General features: G+C 56.5%; 5 protein-coding genes across 5 annotated transcripts; 2 read left to right on the top strand and 3 right to left on the bottom strand.

Moving 5' to 3' along the window:
• Positions 1 to 1,242: 1,242 nt before the first annotated feature.
• On the top strand, positions 1,243 to 3,334 carry E0L32_005622 (uncharacterized protein; the record flags this gene model as incomplete). Its single annotated transcript, XM_031140164.1, has 5 exons — positions 1,243 to 1,397; positions 1,468 to 1,601; positions 1,661 to 1,784; positions 1,842 to 2,048; positions 2,116 to 3,334. 5 exons carry the CDS (start codon positions 1,243 to 1,245, stop codon positions 3,332 to 3,334), a joined length of 1,839 nt encoding a protein of 612 aa, XP_030995633.1.
• A 417-nt stretch (positions 3,335 to 3,751) lies between these two features.
• Positions 3,752 to 5,025, bottom strand: E0L32_005621 (uncharacterized protein; the record flags this gene model as incomplete). The annotated part of the gene is made up of 5 exons (XM_031140163.1): positions 3,752 to 3,884; positions 3,954 to 4,532; positions 4,614 to 4,674; positions 4,732 to 4,845; positions 4,893 to 5,025. 5 exons carry the CDS (start codon positions 5,023 to 5,025, stop codon positions 3,752 to 3,754), a joined length of 1,020 nt encoding a protein of 339 aa, XP_030995632.1.
• Positions 5,026 to 6,712: 1,687 nt separating this feature from the next.
• On the top strand, positions 6,713 to 7,417 carry E0L32_005620 (uncharacterized protein; the record flags this gene model as incomplete). The annotated part of the gene is made up of 1 exon (XM_031140162.1): positions 6,713 to 7,417. One exon carries the CDS (start codon positions 6,713 to 6,715, stop codon positions 7,415 to 7,417), a length of 705 nt encoding a protein of 234 aa, XP_030995631.1.
• Positions 7,418 to 8,116: 699 nt separating this feature from the next.
• Positions 8,117 to 12,256, bottom strand: E0L32_005619 (uncharacterized protein; the record flags this gene model as incomplete). The annotated part of the gene is made up of 1 exon (XM_031140161.1): positions 8,117 to 12,256. One exon carries the CDS (start codon positions 12,254 to 12,256, stop codon positions 8,117 to 8,119), a length of 4,140 nt encoding a protein of 1,379 aa, XP_030995630.1.
• A 3,243-nt stretch (positions 12,257 to 15,499) lies between these two features.
• Positions 15,500 to 18,105, bottom strand: E0L32_005618 (uncharacterized protein; the record flags this gene model as incomplete). Its single annotated transcript, XM_031140160.1, has 4 exons — positions 15,500 to 16,004; positions 16,067 to 16,146; positions 17,232 to 17,759; positions 17,821 to 18,105. 4 exons carry the CDS (start codon positions 18,103 to 18,105, stop codon positions 15,500 to 15,502), a joined length of 1,398 nt encoding a protein of 465 aa, XP_030995629.1.
• Positions 18,106 to 18,430: the final 325 nt, after the last annotated feature.

The following is an 18,430-nucleotide window of genomic DNA, read 5'->3' as shown; positions in this document are numbered from 1 at the left end:
GAAACATTCTGGTGTTTGACCTGCACGCTGTCGTGGTCTGAGAAAGCCTCTTTCCTACTCTTTAATAGAAAACTGATGCATTGCACCAGATCTGCCAACCAGTAAGCCATAGCTTGCATGGCCTACTCTGAGGCTGAGAAAGCCAGTTGCAGGACCCAGCAGGTAAAAAGAGTCATTGCCAATCCGAGGACAACATGATACAGCTGATTGTGGGACGCATCACAGCCGTGCAACGCTACACCTCACCTTGGACTGTGGCCAATAAGCCGGTGAGAATCTGAGTCCCGGAGTAACGCTGTGCGACAGGGGCTCAGCCTGTCAACCAGCCTCTTCTCCTCACTGACAAAACGTTGTGCCTTAATCTTCAAGCTTGAGAGCAATACTCATAAGGAGCATCGTTAGGCTTTTAGACTTTCAAAATGTCTGTACAAGCTTGCCAAACTTGACGAGAGGGAGAAAGGTCCAGTTTTGACTCTCTTACCATGTTGTAGTTGAGAGCGAAGGCTAAACCGACGTGAAACCGACCCAGTTGGCGAACGGATCACGAGAAGAGAGGGATTCGTGGGAAATGACTGGATTAGACACAGCCCACGTGCAATGGCAATGGCCAAATATGTTAGAAGATGGGTCGATCAGTGCTCAAGACAATTTGTCAAAGGGTGGTGATTCACTTGGTAGTACTCCAGAAAAAACATCCACGTACTACCTCAGCAACGGCACGGCGGGTGGTGGAGCAACGCTTGCCATTGCCAACTCTTTTATACTGTGGCTAGGCCTGCGTGTGTCGCCTGAATCCGTCCTGAGTGAGTCCTTGCCTGGAAAGTGAGCCAGCCCATCGCTCTTCACTCACATCGCTGCCCGCCCAAGTGTCTGTCTTGCTCAGAGACATTCCCCACCCAACGGTCTGCTGCATTCACTGATTCTGATCGCGTATCGAGACAAACATCTTGCATGAAGTGTTTATTGCTTCGCTTGATAATCTCCTAGATCCATTCAGCCAAGGCTCTTGAGTGGATGTGTTCGCCATCACTAGGTTCATAAACCCAAGGCACTCGCAGCCTTCTTTTTTTTTCTTCCCCAAGGCCTCTTGTACCGAACTCTAGCAACTAGTTGACGAGCAAAACAGAGACACAAGAACTAATTTCGAAAGAAACACCACGGTCACGAGTTTTGGCCACTTCTCACGCGCTTCATCAAGACCAATTGAAAACAAGAAGACGGCAACACGCCCTCTGTGCCATCATGAAGCCACCGCGCCCGCGATTCCGGATCTCGCAACTGTCTCGAGCCCAGTCCAATGACTCAATGCGACAAGCCCTGAACTCTCCTCTGAGCGATGCTAAGCCCATCCCAGAGGTGGCGCTTAGCCCTTGGAGGAGGTTCTTCCTCATTGCGTGGTATGCAGGATTTCCCAGGGTCTTTTTCACCACAGTGTCGAACTACTCAGCCAGACTAACTCGAGAGTAGCTTGTTGATGGGATTCCTCTTCTCGATCTTGGATACGACTATCGTGTCCACATCTCTGTTGGCCATTTCATCAGACCTTGGCGGATTTCGGAGCAGCCAATGGGTCGTTCTGTCCTATCTCCTGACTTATATGGGTAAGGTCTTTGAGGAGTACCTTGCCGCATGAAGGGTACTCAGTCCTGACAACTCTCAGGTTTTTCAATGGTTCTGGCAAAGCTCAGCGATATCTTTGGCCGTTTTTCCATACTGATGGTCTCCTGGACCATCTTCACTATGTTTTCTGTGGGTTGCGGATGCGTGGCCACTATGACTCAGCTGTAAGTAGTCAACCCGGCATGTCTGTTGAGACTCTCTGACCCCTTTGGGATCATCAGTGTCATTTGTCGAGCATTTCAGGGCATCGGAGGCGCGGGCCTTTACAGTCTGACGACGATTGCTCTGCCCGAAGTTGGCCCAGCTGACAAGCCCGAGATTATCGGCTCGTTGATCGGAATGACCATGTCGATATCCTTTGTACTCGGACCCGTCCTTGGCGGTATTGTTCCTCAGTATACGTCCTGGAGGTGGCTGTATTTCATGAAGTAAGCGTTCGACAACCCCCTTTCTGCGTCGTAACTCCGACTAAACAGATCGACTTTTGTGCTCAAGCTTCCCCTTTGGACTTCTTACCATCATTGGTCTGATCTTTCTCTACCCTCGCCATCCCAGAACCTCCCGCTGGAAGATCCTCCTCGGCCGGATCGACTACCCCGGTAGCATCCTGCTTCTAGGATCAAGCGTTCTTCTCGTCTTCGGCCTGCAGCAGGCCGGATCTCTGACGTTGAGCTGGGGAAGCTGGCCCGTGGTGCTGACACTGACAATAGCCCTCGTCCAAGCAACGGCTTTCTGCTGCTGGGAGTGGTGGCTGACTGCCGGGTCCAGGGCTATGGAGCCGATCTTCCCCCTGAGGTTGGCCAAGAACCGGGTCTACTTGGCGTGCATGGTGGCGACATTTATGATCGGATGGGTCTATCTGGTCATGGTCATCGCTCTCCCCGAGAGGTTCCAGATCGCCAACGGCGACTCGGTGTCCCTCGCCGGCCTGCACATCCTCCCTTTACTCGGGTCCATCGCCGCGGGCTCCGTCGTAGCAGGCCTCTTGAACGCAAAGAAGAACCGCACGGCAGCGGTGACGGTCGTGGCGTGCGCCCTGACGCTCCTGGGCATGGGGCTCTTCAGCCTGCTCCCGGGCTCCTCCTCCTCCTCCTCCCCCGACGACTCCTCGCTCCGCACGAGCCAGAGCCAGTACGGGTTCCAGTGCGTCTTCGGCGTCGGCGTCGGCCTCTTCCTCTCGTCCGCGACCATGATGTCGCAGGCGCAGGCGCGGGGCGAGGACCACGCCGCGGCGCAGGGCGCCATCGCCCAGCTGCGCGTGCTCGGCGGCGTGCTCGGCCTGGCGGTCAGCACCGTCATCTTCAACTCGCGCCTGCAGAGCGGGCTCCTCGGCGGGCTGACCCCGGAGCAGGCGGACGCGCTGCGCCGCTCGCCGCTCGCCGTCGTGACCGTGGCCCCGGAGCTGCAGGGCCCGCTGCGGCAGACCTACGCAGCTGCCTTCTCCGAGACCACCCGCTGCGCCGTCGGCATGGCCGTCGTGGCGCTGATTGCGAGCCTGTTCACCCTCGAGCGCAACCCCCCGCCGATCCGGAGGAATCCTCCTCCTCCCGAGAAGCCGGCAGCAGTCGCTCCGAGCGTTGCCGGCCAGAACGACCTCGAACTCAATACCATCTCGCGAGGTACATCCACTACCGAGCTTCAAGAGCCCCTTCCCGACGAGCCAGTTCTCCCACCACTCGCGTATACGCGGATGAAGGTCCAAGAAATTTGTTAAGGGCACCCTTTTCTGTTTCCAGGCGCAATATTAGGATCAGTGAGGCGTATGTAGGGCTTCAAAATGGTTTGGTCCGTTCCTTTCTCGGCGCAATCTGCAGTCGTTGGGCTGGCTTCCCTATCTCGTCTGAGACTTGGCCAACAACCATGTCACATTGTTCTCTTATAAGGGTACCTTTTGGTGCATCGAGGTGTTTTATATCAGCTTTGGGGACACTAATGCATTTGGCGGCAATCTGTACTTCTTTTCCCGCATGTAGGAGATATTCGTCTGGTGGAAGACGACCCAGATAGTTTGTCTGTCAGCTTGTCAATACAGAATGAGACTTTAATGAGCCCAGAGGCTACCAAACTGGTGATATTACGAAATGAAATATATATACATGCCCCAGGTATATACAGCTCTGACCACGGACACCTAAAGCTTGGAGCCGAGAAGCCTAATCATCCGTCTCAACACGTCAACATCCTCCGCACTAAGAGCTTCGTCGCCGGTCCTGTTGCTCGTTGACGCCTCCTTGCCGAGAGGCTTGCGACCCCACACAATCTTCCTGTAGTGAAGAACTTATTAGTAGGGCTACTCCTTTCGTCAGGTGCATCGCACTGTCAGAGGAACCTACAACTGATACGCGATTTTCAGCTCGTTGTCAAGCATCTCCTTCTTGGCGCCAGCCATGATCCTGTTGAGATCATCCGTCGACCAGGCCTGCGAGCTTTGGGAACAGCCTTGGTATTGGTTCTCCAGCAGGCCGGCTTGGATCATTTGCTGGTAGAGCGACGCCATTCCCCGCTGCCTGTCTGTCGCCTCGTTTCCAGGCCAGGACGGAGTCGTCGGCATCAGTTCGCAGGTCTCCGTTGCCGGCTCGAACCCGGCGTCCTCCAGGCACCTTCGATACCGGGGCACGTTGTACCAAGATATGCCGTTCTCCTCGAGGTCGTCCTCGATTGCCCACCTGACCTGGTCCAAGCAGTGCGACTGGCCCGGCCCGAGCTTCTTCGGCTCGTCGAAGTCTTGCATCTCGAAGAAGCCGCCGGGCCTCAGAGCGGCGTAGGCGGATCTGATGAACGAGCGCAGGCGCGGTATGCTGCTGCCGAGATCTCGGGCGTGAATGTAATCTAGTTCTCCAAAGGAAGGCATAGCACTAGCCCAATCTTGGTTGAAGTCGACGGGGACGAAGATGCAATTAGAGGGCAGGTCTCTAGTAGTCAAAATCAGCTTTTCTGCCCCTCCCCTTGCTCATCCTCGTTCGATGTAGACACGACTCCGTAGAGCGGCTTACCTAGGCACTTGCTGCTGGCTCACATCCACAGCGTATACGATGGTCTCGGGGTGCTGGCGAGCTGCTTAGGTGTCAATACCGCACACCGACCACCACGAGGCGAGGACTCCAATCTCACCAAAATCGGTAGCCCACCGGCAGTCTCCCGATCCGACGTCTAGCACGATGGGCCGAGCGTCATTCTTTTGATGACCGCGAACTGCTGCGTCCTTCCGGATTGATAGCCACGGCTCTATTGGTGCTCCGTACAATTTATTGTTGAGTGCCAGTCTCCACAACGTGTGCCGTAGACGAGACAAGTCGCTGGGTTGGGTCTTTGAGTAGCCTTTTCTTCGGTATTAACTTTCTTGTCGCGAGTATCACAAGGGTAGCAATGTGAACTTGCCTGTCGAACAAGCCAAAACCCTGCCATCCTCACCCGGATGACCACTAACATCAAGTCTCGCCATGATACGCCTGAAAATCCTTGGGCCTCACTATTCGATGCTCAACACTGGATATTCTGGCAACACTAGATAGACGGTACCGATGGGTCGCGTATGGGAGATAAAGGTTCAATTTGTAACAATAAAAATTTGGGAGACACGACCGGTGCGTCTTAAAGAAGAGATCCAGACTTCACCAGTAGGGTTCGCACTATTTGCAAAATGGCGCCAGAACAGTCCTCTGTGTGCGTGACGTCTCTGATTTCCCCGCCGACCTAACCGGCCGGTGACGAGGGGCACACCGGAGCCCGCCGCCACACTGTGGTCGTCATTCGCCGTCCGTGTCTCTCCAGTCGTCTACCGGGTAAGTGGCTACTGCCCAGCTTGCCGGTACAGTAGGCACGGGCAAGGATGAGCGGTAGAGGGGGCTAAACCAGCCCTGTGGGAACGGGAAGCTCAAGTTCCAGCACTCCGGAGGGGGGGGGGGAGCCTAGGGCTGTGTACACTGGCACCAAGCCAATCCCGGCGGCGGCGTGCCCTTGTCTCTCGGTGAACACCTATTTGCGAATGACTAGTGAAGCATGGCCAGTCTAGTACCGCAGTGATGGAGACGCTAGAGCTGTCAGTTGGTCGAGGCCAACAGTGTTTCACTGTCCGCAAACTGCTCCAGACGGGGGGAACGGGCGTGTACGGGGGGGGATCGAGGCTAGACTTGCCCTGAAGAGGCACCTAGGCCGAACATCGCCGACGTCCTAGTCATTGGCCTTTGAGGGTCCCAAACGGGCGATTCCCTCGTGATGGCTCAGACAATTGTGTTTCAGTTGCAAAGATTGCTAGGCGAATGTTTAGGCAGAGATTAATTTATGCTTCGGTGGCTTCTGCGCCAAGAGCCCCCTGCAGAGGTTCCCCGAGATCGCCGAACGTAAAAAGTGGGAATCGAGCTTCTTTGAGCCGTCCTGGTCCAGGCTCTCGGGACGAGTGTCGCGTGCGTTGGAAAGGAAAAAATGACTTTGTCATCAAAGGCACTCGAGACTCTCTGTCTCTGCTGTGGGTGCCGGGCAGGCTGAGCAGCGAAGAGATCGATTCATGACAAAGACTGTACGAGGTGAGGCGTGGACCCTGCGCCAAACCTTAACGTCCCAAAAATAGGCACTGGTAGTAGCTGGCTTCTGGTCATCCGGGAACGGAGAGTTTTTCTTCCTTCTTTCTTTTTCTTGTTTTTCTTTCTGGGTGCAGGGGAAACGATCCTAGAAGGCCCAGCACTCATTGCCTGAAGCCGGGTTGTCCCATTTTCAAATGCGACTCGATAATTAGATATCGAGGTCTTGGAGTGCGTGCAATTAAAGTAGTGGAGCACAGAGCCGATCTGCAGCTATCCACACCTGTACAAGTACTTGTAGATCCAATGCATTCCTGCATGGCCAGTGGGTGGTGGCGCCCCCTCCCCCCCACGACAGGCACAGTGCTGTTCCCCACTCCCCTGCAGCGACAGCCAAGTGAGCCAACCAACCACCTCTCTCTCTCTCCCTCTCCTCCCCGCCCCTTTTTCATGATACTGATACAGCACATCAGGCGGGCGGGGATGCATCTATCGCCCGTCACAGGCAAGTGCCGTTGATTTGATGAGTAGATAAACCCGCTTTTTACGAGCCCAGCACCCAAACAAAAAAAATCATGGCCTCCCCAATCGAGACGCACTGCTCCGTGGCCGTGCCCAACGACCTCCAGACCCGCCTCCTCTCCGAGGTCTTCCCCACGCCCACGTACGGCCCGTCGGGCTCGTGGAGCCTCGGCTGCAGCTGCACCATAGCCGCGCCGCTGGACACCTGCGTCGCCGTCGTCCTCGACGTCGACAAGTACCCCTCGTGGAACCGCTTCGTCCGCAAGGTAGACATCAAGTCGTCGCCAGAGGGAACAACCGCCGACGACGCCCCAAAGGTTCCCGGCCCAGGCGTCCTCCGGCCCGGCACGCTCATGCTCTTCGACGCCCACATGGACCCCCGCAGCGGCGACGACGGCAAGAAGGGCGTCTCCTCCCCGGAGGAGGTGACTGTGCTCGAGCCCTTCGCCGCCGCCGCCGCCTCCTCTGCCTCCTCCGCCCCCGGTGACGAGCTGCAGGGCTGGCGCGTGGCGTGGAGGTCCCGCATCTTCCCCGACCTCCTCCTCCGGAGCGAGCGCGTCCAGGAGTTCGTCGCCGGCCCGGACGGCGGCCAGACCTTCTATTACTGCTGGCAGACGTACTACGGGCCCCTGGCTCCCGTCGTGAAGTGGGCCGTCGGGGCCAAGCTCGAGAAGGCCTTCGACGCGTGGATGGAGGGCATGCAGGGCGAGGCGGAGAAGAGGGCGGCGGCATCTTCCCGCGTAGAAGCAGCATTATGAGCATCAATCTCCGTATTATGCAGCTCCAATCACGACAGTCATGAAACAATACACAAAGCGGCTTTGGTACTTGTGCCTCTGCTGGTCTCCTATATACCACCATGGATAGACTGACTTGCTCCTTTTACAAGGGAGGGGAACAACCGTGCGTGTTGCATTCTCTTCTTCAGCTCCTGTAAATGACTACCTATATTTATGAAAAAGCTCTCTAAAGACGCCAGAAAAAAAAGAGCCCGAGGACCCATGTGCCCTCAGGGACTCAAAGATGCCCATCCATAATGCAAAGAGTCTCAATGTCGTCCACGCGCCGTGCCATCATTAAAAGAAAAAGAAAAAAATGCTAATCAATACAAACCCAACTCCCAAGCAACATTCTCTCTGCTTGGGGGCTGCGAACCGTCCTGTGTGACAACGAGCATGTTTACCGGTTCTTCCCCATTCACTCACTCCCCCCTCTCGCTCTCTATCCGCGCGCCACAGAAATCTTGCCCGACTTCATTCGAACCACACGAGTGTGCAATGCAAAACAATGAAAACCCCAGACACCAGATACTCTTCTCCCCCCGGTTCGCCTCCCCGAACCACACAAAGAACCGTGTGCCGCAGGGTAAAAAAAAGGGTATCACAACAGAAAATAATCTTCCTCTTGCTTTGTTTCTTTTTTGTTTCCCCCCCCTCAAGTCTCTTCTCTTCTCTCTCTCAGTCACACTGTTGTTGTTGTTGTTGCTTCTCCTCCTCCGCCTCCTCCGCCTCCAGCGCCCGCAGGCGCGTCACCACGACGTTCATCTTCTCGATGAGCTCGGGCATGCGGTACGGCTTGACGAGCACGTCGTCGCACCCGGCCGCCTTGGCCTCGTTCATCTGCTCCAGGCGCGCGTTGGCGCTGACCGCGATGATGGGTATGCGGCCGCCCGCGATCTTCCCTTCCTTCTCCAGCTGCCGGATCAGCCGCGTGCACGTCAGGCCGTCCTGGACCGGCATCTCGATGTCCATCAGGATCAGGGACAGCGGGACCGTGCCCGGCGGGCACCGGTCGCTGAGCCGGAGCTTCTCCAGCGCCTCCACGCCGTGGTTAGCGATGTCGACCTTGTAGCCCCGGTCCGACAGGCCCCGGCGCGTGATCTGCTGGTTGATCAGGTTGTCCTCGACGATCAGGATGCCGTTGATCTCGGGAGCTTGGGGCAGCTGCACCGGCTGGGCGCTGACGGCCCCGTTCACCGGCTTCCCCGCGCCCGTGTTGATGTGCGATGGCAGGAGCGGCAGGTTGTTGTGCATCGATGCAATCGAGGCCCGCTTCGAGAGCGCGGCGCTCGCTTCGGCTTCTCGCAGAGCTGTCTCGTTGGGCCGGAAGGTCTCAATGTAGAACGCAAACGTGGAGCCGACTCCTGGCTTCGACGCGACCCCGATTGCGCCATTCTGCATCTCGGTCAGGCGGCGGCTGATGAAGAGGCCGAGACCCGAACCGCCATACTCGACATGTGTACGGACGGAGGCTTGAACGAATCGCCGGAACAGGCTGTTCTTCTCGTCCTCGGTCAGACCCTGGCCCGTGTCCTTGACCTCGAAAAGCAGATAGACAGGGTCGGGCCGCCCTCTGCTGGGCAGCACGAGGTTCAGGTCAGGATCGTACTGCTCCTCGGACGGAGGGATGAACTGGACAGAGGAAGTCGCATCGCTTGGCCGCGCCTTGGATGCCAGCAGAGTCACAGACACATTCCGCGTCGGGCCCGACTTTGTGAACTTCAACGCGTTCGTCAACAGGTTGATGAGGACCTGCTTGAGACGCGAAGGGTCGAAGTCGAGGAAGGAAATGTCCAGGTCTCGATAAGACCGATCGACCGCCATGCTGAGGTTGATGTCTGTCCGGCGAGCCTCGACCTCAAACATCTTGAGAGCCTCTTGCATGATGTGCACCGGATCCACCGTTATCGGAGTCACGGCCAGCAGCTTCGAGTCCAGCTTCGACATGGTCAGGATGTCGTCAACGATGCGCTTCTGGTGCTGAGCGCACGCAATAATTGTCTCGGCGTTCTCGATGCTGTTCGAGATCAGCTGCCGCTTCTGGATGTGGCTGTCCTTCAATATGCCATTCACAAGCACCGGAGTCTTGTGATCGGCCTCGACGACAGAAGCCACAGCGTGCCGCGCAGTCAGTTCCTCCACCTTGGCCAGCGAGGCGATGATGGCGTCTGCGCAATGGATGATGGCGCTCAGCGGGTTGCGCATCTCGTGCGAGGTCATGTCGATAAAGTTCTCTTGCCTGCGTTTGGAGGCGATCGCTTCATCCTTGCGCTGCCTCTCCCGGTCGAGCTGCCACTTCTGCAGCGAAATGTCGCTCAGACATCCCGTGAAGGAATGGATCAAGCCTTCAGAAGTCCTGACTGGCATAAAGGTTGCCGACACCCACCTCGGCGCAACGAATTTGTCCCCGCCGCCATCTTCAGCGATGAACGGAACCTTCAGGCGGATCTCGGCAGTCTGGTTGCGCCCTTCCTCGACCATCCTCGCCACGCTCTGCTCGAGCACCTCCAGATCCTCCTTCACAACGCACTCCTCCCAGGGTTTGAGGACCGTGGTCGCAAGGTCCGTCACCTTGTCGAGCCCGCACATCTCGAAAAACACATTGTTCGCCCCCACGAGACGGCCATCCAGGTTCATATCGTACAGCCCCACGGTAGCAAACTCTGCCATTCGTTTCAGGTTTTCGGCTTCTTGTGCTCTGCGCACGGCCTCCTCCGCTGTTTTCCTATGGAGGGTCACGTCCGTCAGCGAAGTCATGACCCGGACGACGCTGCCGTCGGGGGCTTGCTCGGCCTTTGCGGAGGCCAGGACATGCCGTTCGGTCGGACGCCCTCCTATCTCGATGAGGTTCAGTGGGGTTTCCTCGAAACTCGGCGACGTCTGGATCGATGCAGCTTCGGAGTCTCTAGACTCGTGCAGCTTCACCCTGAACTCGAACTCGACGATATTCTGCGTCGCGAGGCCCTCGTATGCCTTCATGATGCCGTCCCTGTCCTCCTCGACTACGCACGAAAGGAAGTCCTGGAGAGCAATGACGCCGCTTGCCTGAGGTTGACATCCCGTGATCCTATACCAAGCATCGTTGGCAAAAGTAATGTCGCCCAGGAAGTCTCCGAAACACATGCCGACCGGAATGAACTCGGAGACTGCCTCGAATCGCCGAATGAACTCTGTTGCTTCCTTCGTCCGGAGATCAAGCTTCTCCCTAAGCATGGCTTGATCATATTCAGCCTGCTGAGCTGCGTTGCGTCCTCGACGCGCTTCCTCCTCAAGCAAGACCGTCGAGGCCAGAGACGTCGTCAGTTTCTGGTTCAACAATGAGATGTACTGCTGGTAGTCATTATCGTAGGGCCTCCTGGGATTGAGGCCCAGAAACAACAGGCCCATGACGTTCTCTTCTTTGGTGGGACGGATGGGGCAGATGATTGCCTCCGTGCAAGGATCGCCGAAACCCCGCCATTCGAGGCCTTCGAGTAGGTGTTCTGGCAGACTCCCATCCCTAGTTTGAAGCAGTAGCGGACGTCGGTCTGTTAGTGCTTCGCGGAACATGGATGATAGTCCGATATCGCTATGGCGTAGTTCGAGGACGGGAGGGCTGATTTTGTGACGGCTCGGGACTCCAAGTGTGCCCTCGAGCTGACAAATCTTGGTGCAGTCGTAGGTACGAGGAGCATCCGCTGGGATATCCTGCTCGTCCTGAACAGAGTACAGGATGGCTAGAGGAATGTCATACCGAGGCTCGACGTCTTCCAGCTCCTCGATCGTCTTCTGCCAGTACGACTTGATGTCGCGCGACGTCACAAGGCCTTCGCCAAGATCGATGAGCATCTTCATTCTCCTCTCCCAGAGCCTCATTGACGTCGTCTCCAAGACGGGATGCATGAAACCGAGGGCCGTGTTTCCCTCAATGATGGGCATGATTGACCAACGGAGATAAGTCTCTTCGGGGCAGGCATCAGCTCTCTCGACAAAGAACCGCCATTCGTCCTCCAGGCTGGCCCTCTGCTTTTGCGCGCTCGTCTTCATTGCTTCCTTGAGGCGAGCAGCGACATCAGGCCAGGCCTCGTCGACTGGCTTGCCCAAAAGGCTCGGGTGCTTGCTGCCACAGAGCCTGCTGAAAGCCTCGTTGTATACGGTGGTATAGTCGTCCCCCCAGTAGATGGCGATGGGCCGGGAGTCGGCCAGTATGTGGCTGAACGCCTGCTGCAGCCGTGCAGGCCAGTTTCGCACGGGGCCTAGGGGGGTTGAAGCCCAGTCGATGCTGTCGACAACATCGAGGAACGGCTCCTGGTCCGGCATAAAGTCTGGCGGAGCTAACTCTGGCTCCATCGCCGCCGACTTCTGCAGTGCTTGTATGACCGTTTCTGGTTCGGAATTCGGCGTCATCGAGCGTCGCCCTTCATGGTGTTTGAGATGGTGCGGTAGGCTCCCAGTCAGCGCGGAAAGCCCAGAGGCATTGTGAGCTAGTGAGCCCCTCCGCGATCTCGAGTCCTCTCTGTTAGAGAAAGTAAACGGGCGTTCGTCATTCGTGGACACGACGAGCAACGTCTCGCTGAGCCGGTACTTGGTCCAGTATCTCCCCATGTAAGCGAACGAGCGGCTCTCGTCCTGTATCCAAGCCCACAGGCCGGCATGGTTCGTCTTTGGCGACCCGACAATCTCGACGAGGTCGGCATGGTCTGCGAGGGCTGGGTTCGTGTAAGCGACACAAGGCGCCTCTGGGGAGTCGTCTGCCGAGGCTGTCGAGACAAGAAAGAGAGGCCGGGGGTCAAGCTTGAACGGGTCCTCCACGGCGGCGCCCGCCAGCGGCGGAATCATGGTCGCAAATCTCTCTCTACGACGGGGTTGTGGCCAGTCGATTTGCTACGCGTGAGGCATGTCGTGACGGCATTCTCGAGCCGGGTGTGGGCAGAAAGGGTCGAGTGTGGAGTAGGGAGCAGTGATGTCTGCAGCGTTCGTGCAGAGAGGACAAGCCTGCCGTGCAGAGGCAGCACTTTCTCGTTGGACGTTGGGCTGTGTGCGGCACGCGGCGTCCCCGCGAAACCTTGACTCGAGCAGACGGAGCAGGCTCTATCGTAGGAAGGTTAGGACGCGGGAGAGTAGGCAAGTGGGGTTTTGTAAGGGCAAGTATACCGGGCTCGAGGCTTCTGGAACGGGTAGAAGACTCGACTCAGGGCCAAGGCCGCTGCTGAGGCAGGGCAGAACAGAGCAGACCGGCGGTTCGGTGCAGCAGCTACTACTAGCCAGCTCTTGTTGTGCGGATGCTGCGAGGAGGTGTGAGGAGGGCCGGCCAGGAGGTATGCCCGATCTGGCACGAGACATGCAAGGCGACAGGCGATGGACGATGGGAATGGAGGTCAAGCCACACACACGCACACACACGCACACACTCCAGACACCGACGCAACGCACGCTGCACGCACGCACGCACGTTTCTATGGAGTCGAGCCGAGCGGATCGGGCTGTCCTTCCTTTCCCATGACCAGTATGTGGGTGCTTCAATGTTGCTTGTGCTGGACCAAAAACCCACACAGAGCCCACTGTTTCCCTCCTTGACAAGATGAAGATGGAGCCTCGGAGAGGGCCAGAGAAGGCAGAGAAGGCCTGTTCCGCCTTCCCACACTCCCACACACCCCCCCGGTTGACAGGACTGGGCAGCGAGGGCGGGTCGGCCAACGGCACTAGAGCCGACTTGAGCGAGGCCAAATGGGGGATTCACGATTCAGGGCACCCGTACGTCACAGAGCTCACTCGCTTAATTTAACACCCCCTGCTGCGTGACGGGTCTTGGGGGCCTGCAAAGTCCTGCAATGCCAGTGTGCGCGTGCTTGGTGCTGGCGGCGGATGGCGGATGGAGAGAAGTGTCCGGATCTATTAATTCCCAATTAAATAGATGCGGTTTCCGTCTTTTCCACCGGCCCAGTGTCGACCTGCCCGGGTTGGCCTTGGAACAGGAGCAGCCAGTCATCGGCATCAGCGCCCACATTAGCCAGCCACGGTGGGACACAATCGCGATGGCCAAGACTGACCGGGGTCGATTAGGAGGGACTGCAGTCCTGGCTTGCTTTGTGATGACGATGGATACACAAAATGAGGCCCTCTGTGGCTTCAGCTTGCAGTCTACCTACTTCATGAAGCCACAGACAGGATCAAGCTGGCTTCTAGGCCTCTTATCTTAGCACTACCTAGGTACCTACTCTCTTCGTCTACTAACCTTCCTTGACGACTTCGCTGCTGTGAGAACAACCGCCGGGTCTTGGGAGCAGTGAGGTGCCGTGGTCGAGAGGGGGGAGGGGAGACTCGCCGACCTACCAGCCTGCTTACAATGCAAGACTCGATCTCCACGATGCGCTTTTTAAAGGCGGCGTGCCGGTTTGATTTAGCACAGGTCCCAACGTAGAATGCCGGTTCGTGCCCTCCCCACTCACGCCGCTCCACCGATTCCGATGGCGTTCTGCGCGTGGCACGAATATTTTGATCCTTGGCTTCTTATTCTACACCCACAACTTGCCCCTTACTAACCACCTCGAGCACTCCCTCGACTTTTCCACCTCTCGGGGCCATCCCGCGTTGGTGCGTGTGACGAGACAAGTTGCACGGCATTTACGCTCTCTCAGCCATCGTCCGCTTTATGTCTCTCCCATTTGCCATCTATCTCTATTGGGTCGAGCAGGACGAATGCCAGCTCAGCATGTGTGTGCGTGCGTGCCTCCTCCGCGCAGTCGTCTGCAAAGAAGTACAAGCAGGTAAAGCAGGGTACGGTCCGGGGTGCGTGGAAAAGACCAGCAGCAGTTTGTCCGAGCATTCGGGAACTGCAGCAGGATGATGTCATTACCGGTAACGGACCAGTCAGAGGCTGGAGCGGTTAATGCGCCAGTCGGGGAGGCATGCAAGCCACCAAAACCCAATCTTACTGTTGGCTCGACAAATTTTACCTGCGAAATCAGGACGGAGAGAGAGAAGGGCATGCTGTCTGTTCCCATGTTCCTCAACAATGTGCATCCCGCTCAGATCGGCTTTGCGACATGTAGGTACCTAATGTACGGAGGAGGTAGGTCTGTTGGTATGGACCGGGCAATGGAATTTTCCAAGGCGGCGTGCGGGTCGGTCACATTTCGAATTCCAAGCCCTGTTCCTGGCCTGGGGCTTGCACTTTGCGGCAGACTCGATTGGTGGGACGCCGAAGCCATTAGTGCAATACATTAATTACCCTACCATTACAAGCAAGGCATTGCATTGAATTGACTGAGGCCAATTGCCAACAAATGGACAAAGCCACTTGCAGGCAAGGGGCTGATCCGAAAATGGCTATCCCTCCCACTTTGGTGTGCCAGCCAGTCGGGTCAAAAGTCGATGCTCCCGTAGCTGCGTGGTGCAATCACTGATGCTGCCAATGCACGCATGTAGGTAACCAGCCCTTCCACTAGATCCATGGGAATCAGCATTTCCGTGCTGCCTGCTGATACGCTGTGATACATGAAAGAAGAAAAGAAGAAGAAAAAGCAAAATGCGGGCCAGAGATACCAGAGATACCAGCAGCCGGGTCGCCGAACTTGTTCGGCGAGCAGAGCATGTCTGTCCGTCCAAGCCGTCCAACCGTCCCCTCGAGTCCCATTCCCTCCTACGAAGGATGCAATGGATTTTGGCCCCCAATTCCTTACACTCTCGGCCACTTGTCATGCATGTACTCTGTATCAATTCTACCCACGGTATATTGACGTAAGCTACCTCTCCTACGAGACTATCAGCTCTTGTATCGGCACGACTATCCGGCACCTCTCAGACATCCAATCCCTTGATGCCGCCCTCGCCCTCAAACACGGCGATTTCCTTGACTTCAAGAGACCAATCTGCAACTGCCCCCCCTGAAGGAATCATAGCGTGTCATGACTCGAAAGGGCCATCGGGGGAGCAAGAACACGATCCCTTCCGCTAGCCATGTCCACCGTCTAAACTACTTCGTACCTGCTCCTGGGAAATCCGCAAGCCTCCCCCCCTCCCCCTATCGGCATCTGCCGTGGACCACCACTACGCGCAACGCAAGCAGGTAACAAGCCTCGCCTACTGCGCAGCCATCATGCTCATGTACACCCCCCACGCCACACCCGCGAGGCTGCCCACCAGGGTGCGCATCTCGGTCGTCTTGACAAAGGCGAAGCTGCCGAGGCTCACAAACGGCCAGAACTGCCACCCCGCCTTCATGATGCCCCAGTACTCCGCCCTGGTCTTGGCCACGACGGCGGCCCCGTCGATCAGGCTGTAGTCGAACGCCTTGCCGGACGCGAGGAGCGACAGGCTGCCCGCGAGCGAGGTCGAGGCCGCCGGCATGGACTGCTGCATGGCCGCCGTGAAGGTGCAGAAGAGGAGCGTGCTGACGCCGGCTCCGAAGGTCTGGTCCAGCACCGTCTTGAGGATCGTGTTCCTGATGCTGAGCTTCGGCTCGACGAGCTTGCCCTCCCTGGCCTCCTCGTCGAGCTCCTTCTCGTCCCCCTTGGCAGCCGACTTGAGAGCCTCTTCCGTAGGCGCAATATGGTGAGCCGGGAAGCTCTGCTCGAGATACTCAAGCCTTTTGCCAAGGGTTAGCACAATGCAATGCCAGTATGTAATTGTTGGACCGTCTCCACTTACCATAGGATATACGGCGGGGTGTTCAGGACAGAGAACATGAAGAACTGGAACACAGGAATCCAGTTGATTATGAACGGAGACTATGAGAGAATCGTCAGTCAATGTTGCCTGTAGGGCAGCCCCCAACAACCGTATCTGCGTGAGACCTGGCCGTAGTAGGGTTGCGCTCTGAAACAAGAGTTCTTCGTACATTATTTTGATATGCGGAGATGGCTTGTGCAAGCACATTTGACAGAGCAGCGATCACCGACGCCTGCAGTGTCGCCGAAACAAGCGGTGACAACGCCATTATCTCGTTTTTTTTTTGGGGCACTCCAGCCCGATGCTCAAAGCAAGAGGTCTGCTACAACAACGGCACTGCAGAGAAATTATCCTTGAGATATTTTATCTAGCTTGGATATCAATGCTGCGCGTGATGATGGGACAACATGGATTTTCGAGGGAAACGTGGTTTGTACTTTGGGGCTAGGGACTATTCTGGCCAGGTAATCCCGGCCCCCGCCACTTCCAGGCCCGGAATACCTCAGCCGCTACTCACAATGTCCAGCTCACATACACACATAATGCATATAATGCATGTATGGACTTGCTGGCAGGTCCTGCGTCAGTTTCGAGCGATATCATTGTTGCTATTGAAATTTTGTTTCTCTTTGTTTCGCTAAGTGCCCTATGCTTTTGCCTCTCTCTAAAACCCCATGCATTATAAAGTTAGTTGTCGCACCCGATGACTCCCAACTTTCATCCACAGAGCAACAATGGGCTCTCGACAACCATCGCCACGGGGATTCATCAACCATGGTATGATGTCAAATTCCTCATATATCCTAGTCATACAATGCCATGTCCTGCGCGTTTGGTTTGGTCAGAATCATCTGTCCTGGCCACGGAAATATTGCTTGAAGACGGCCGTGCCCGATCTAACCAAGGGTACGTTGTTTGCCCTCTCTTAAGCCCTGCTCAGAATCCACATGAACAAGAGCTGCACTCCATATGAGTAGAAGAACAAAAATTGTGTCCGCTGGTTTCTCTTCGCCCGCGTATCAGTCTGCATAGGACCTCTACTATCTCCGGCGTTCTCAGGAAGCAGGACATATTTAAGCGACCGCATCTGCAAGCATCAATTAGCCGACGACTGCTTGACAGGGAACTGGGAGCAGTCACTTACCAGGAACAATGAGTTGGCAAGGAAAGTGTAGAGGAACACCCCCCAGCCTATCCAGCCGCCAGTGCCTTTGCCGCCGTTGATGATCTCTGCAACAGAGACTGTGACGATCACGCCGACAAACTTGTATCCTGAGTATGCAACCAGATCCAATAGTTGCGATGTGTTGGAAATGCTCAGCAAATAACACCCAAGCCTGAGACCTAGGATCTCGACTCCCACGACAGCCAGCGAGATGGTCGCAGTGTAACCGAGAAGCTCGGGTTGGAACTGCCCGCGGAGGCCTGCGATGAGGGTCGAGAGCAGGATGTAGGTCACCAGGGACATGACAGGGATGTACATATCAGGGCTGTTGATGTCGTCCCTCGGGGGTAGGTACCATCCCTCCTGGCCATTCGGACCGACGGCCTGCTTGCGCGACCAGGGCTTATGCCTCCAGGGGAACAGCACGAGGAAGAGTTTGCTGATGACATACGAGTTCGTCACGTTGAAGTAGTGTTTGAGTGCTCCGACATTGACATAACGGTTGAGCTACAGCCACGGTTTAGTCATGGCGAAGCAGAAGTGTCATGGACGGGCTCAAACCACTTACGTTTTGCTCCACGTACTCCTGGCCTTGTTTGAAGGCGTTCTGGGAGAAGTGCGCCGCAACTTGCGCTGCCGGATCGTTCATGAACTGGCCATACTGTCCAAACATACTTCCACTCGCAGCGCCTTGTTGCTGCGGCTGTTGCTGCTGGTAAGGACTGCCATAGTTCTGCGACTGAGGCTGCGAGGATGTCGGCGGTGGAGGGGATCGGAGTTGTGGAACAGTCGAGACGTGCTGAGGGACGGGATGATGGAGGGGAGGAGACTGCCCGTAGCCCGGTCGTTGCATGTTCGCGATATGGTATGGAGGCTGTGAAAAGACCAGACTGCAGAATAAACGAGTGTGTGTACGTTGAGGACCACGAGAGGGCCAATGCAACTTGGGGGTTGTGATGATCTCGAAGCCAAGATTGTGGTGCCTGCTGGGAGAACAAGGTGTTTTCAGAGAAGCATGTGCTGTGCTGTCATTTGGTAGGTGGAGCTAGCCGCACGGGGACCTCGAGCTTATTAGCGCTTGGGCAAGGCGTGGCATCAACAGCCCAGCCCAGCTGGGTACACTCTGTGCTGAAAGGAGCCCTGGATAGGGGGGTGGAGGGGGATTTAATGACACTCTT

This window comes from Thyridium curvatum (genome assembly GCF_004353045.1).
Source record: "Thyridium curvatum strain D216 chromosome Unknown NODE_30_length_408869_cov_84.441474, whole genome shotgun sequence".
NCBI classification, from domain to species: Eukaryota; Fungi; Ascomycota; class Sordariomycetes; order Thyridiales; family Thyridiaceae; genus Thyridium; species Thyridium curvatum.
This window is presented reverse-complemented; position numbering and strand designations above follow the sequence as displayed.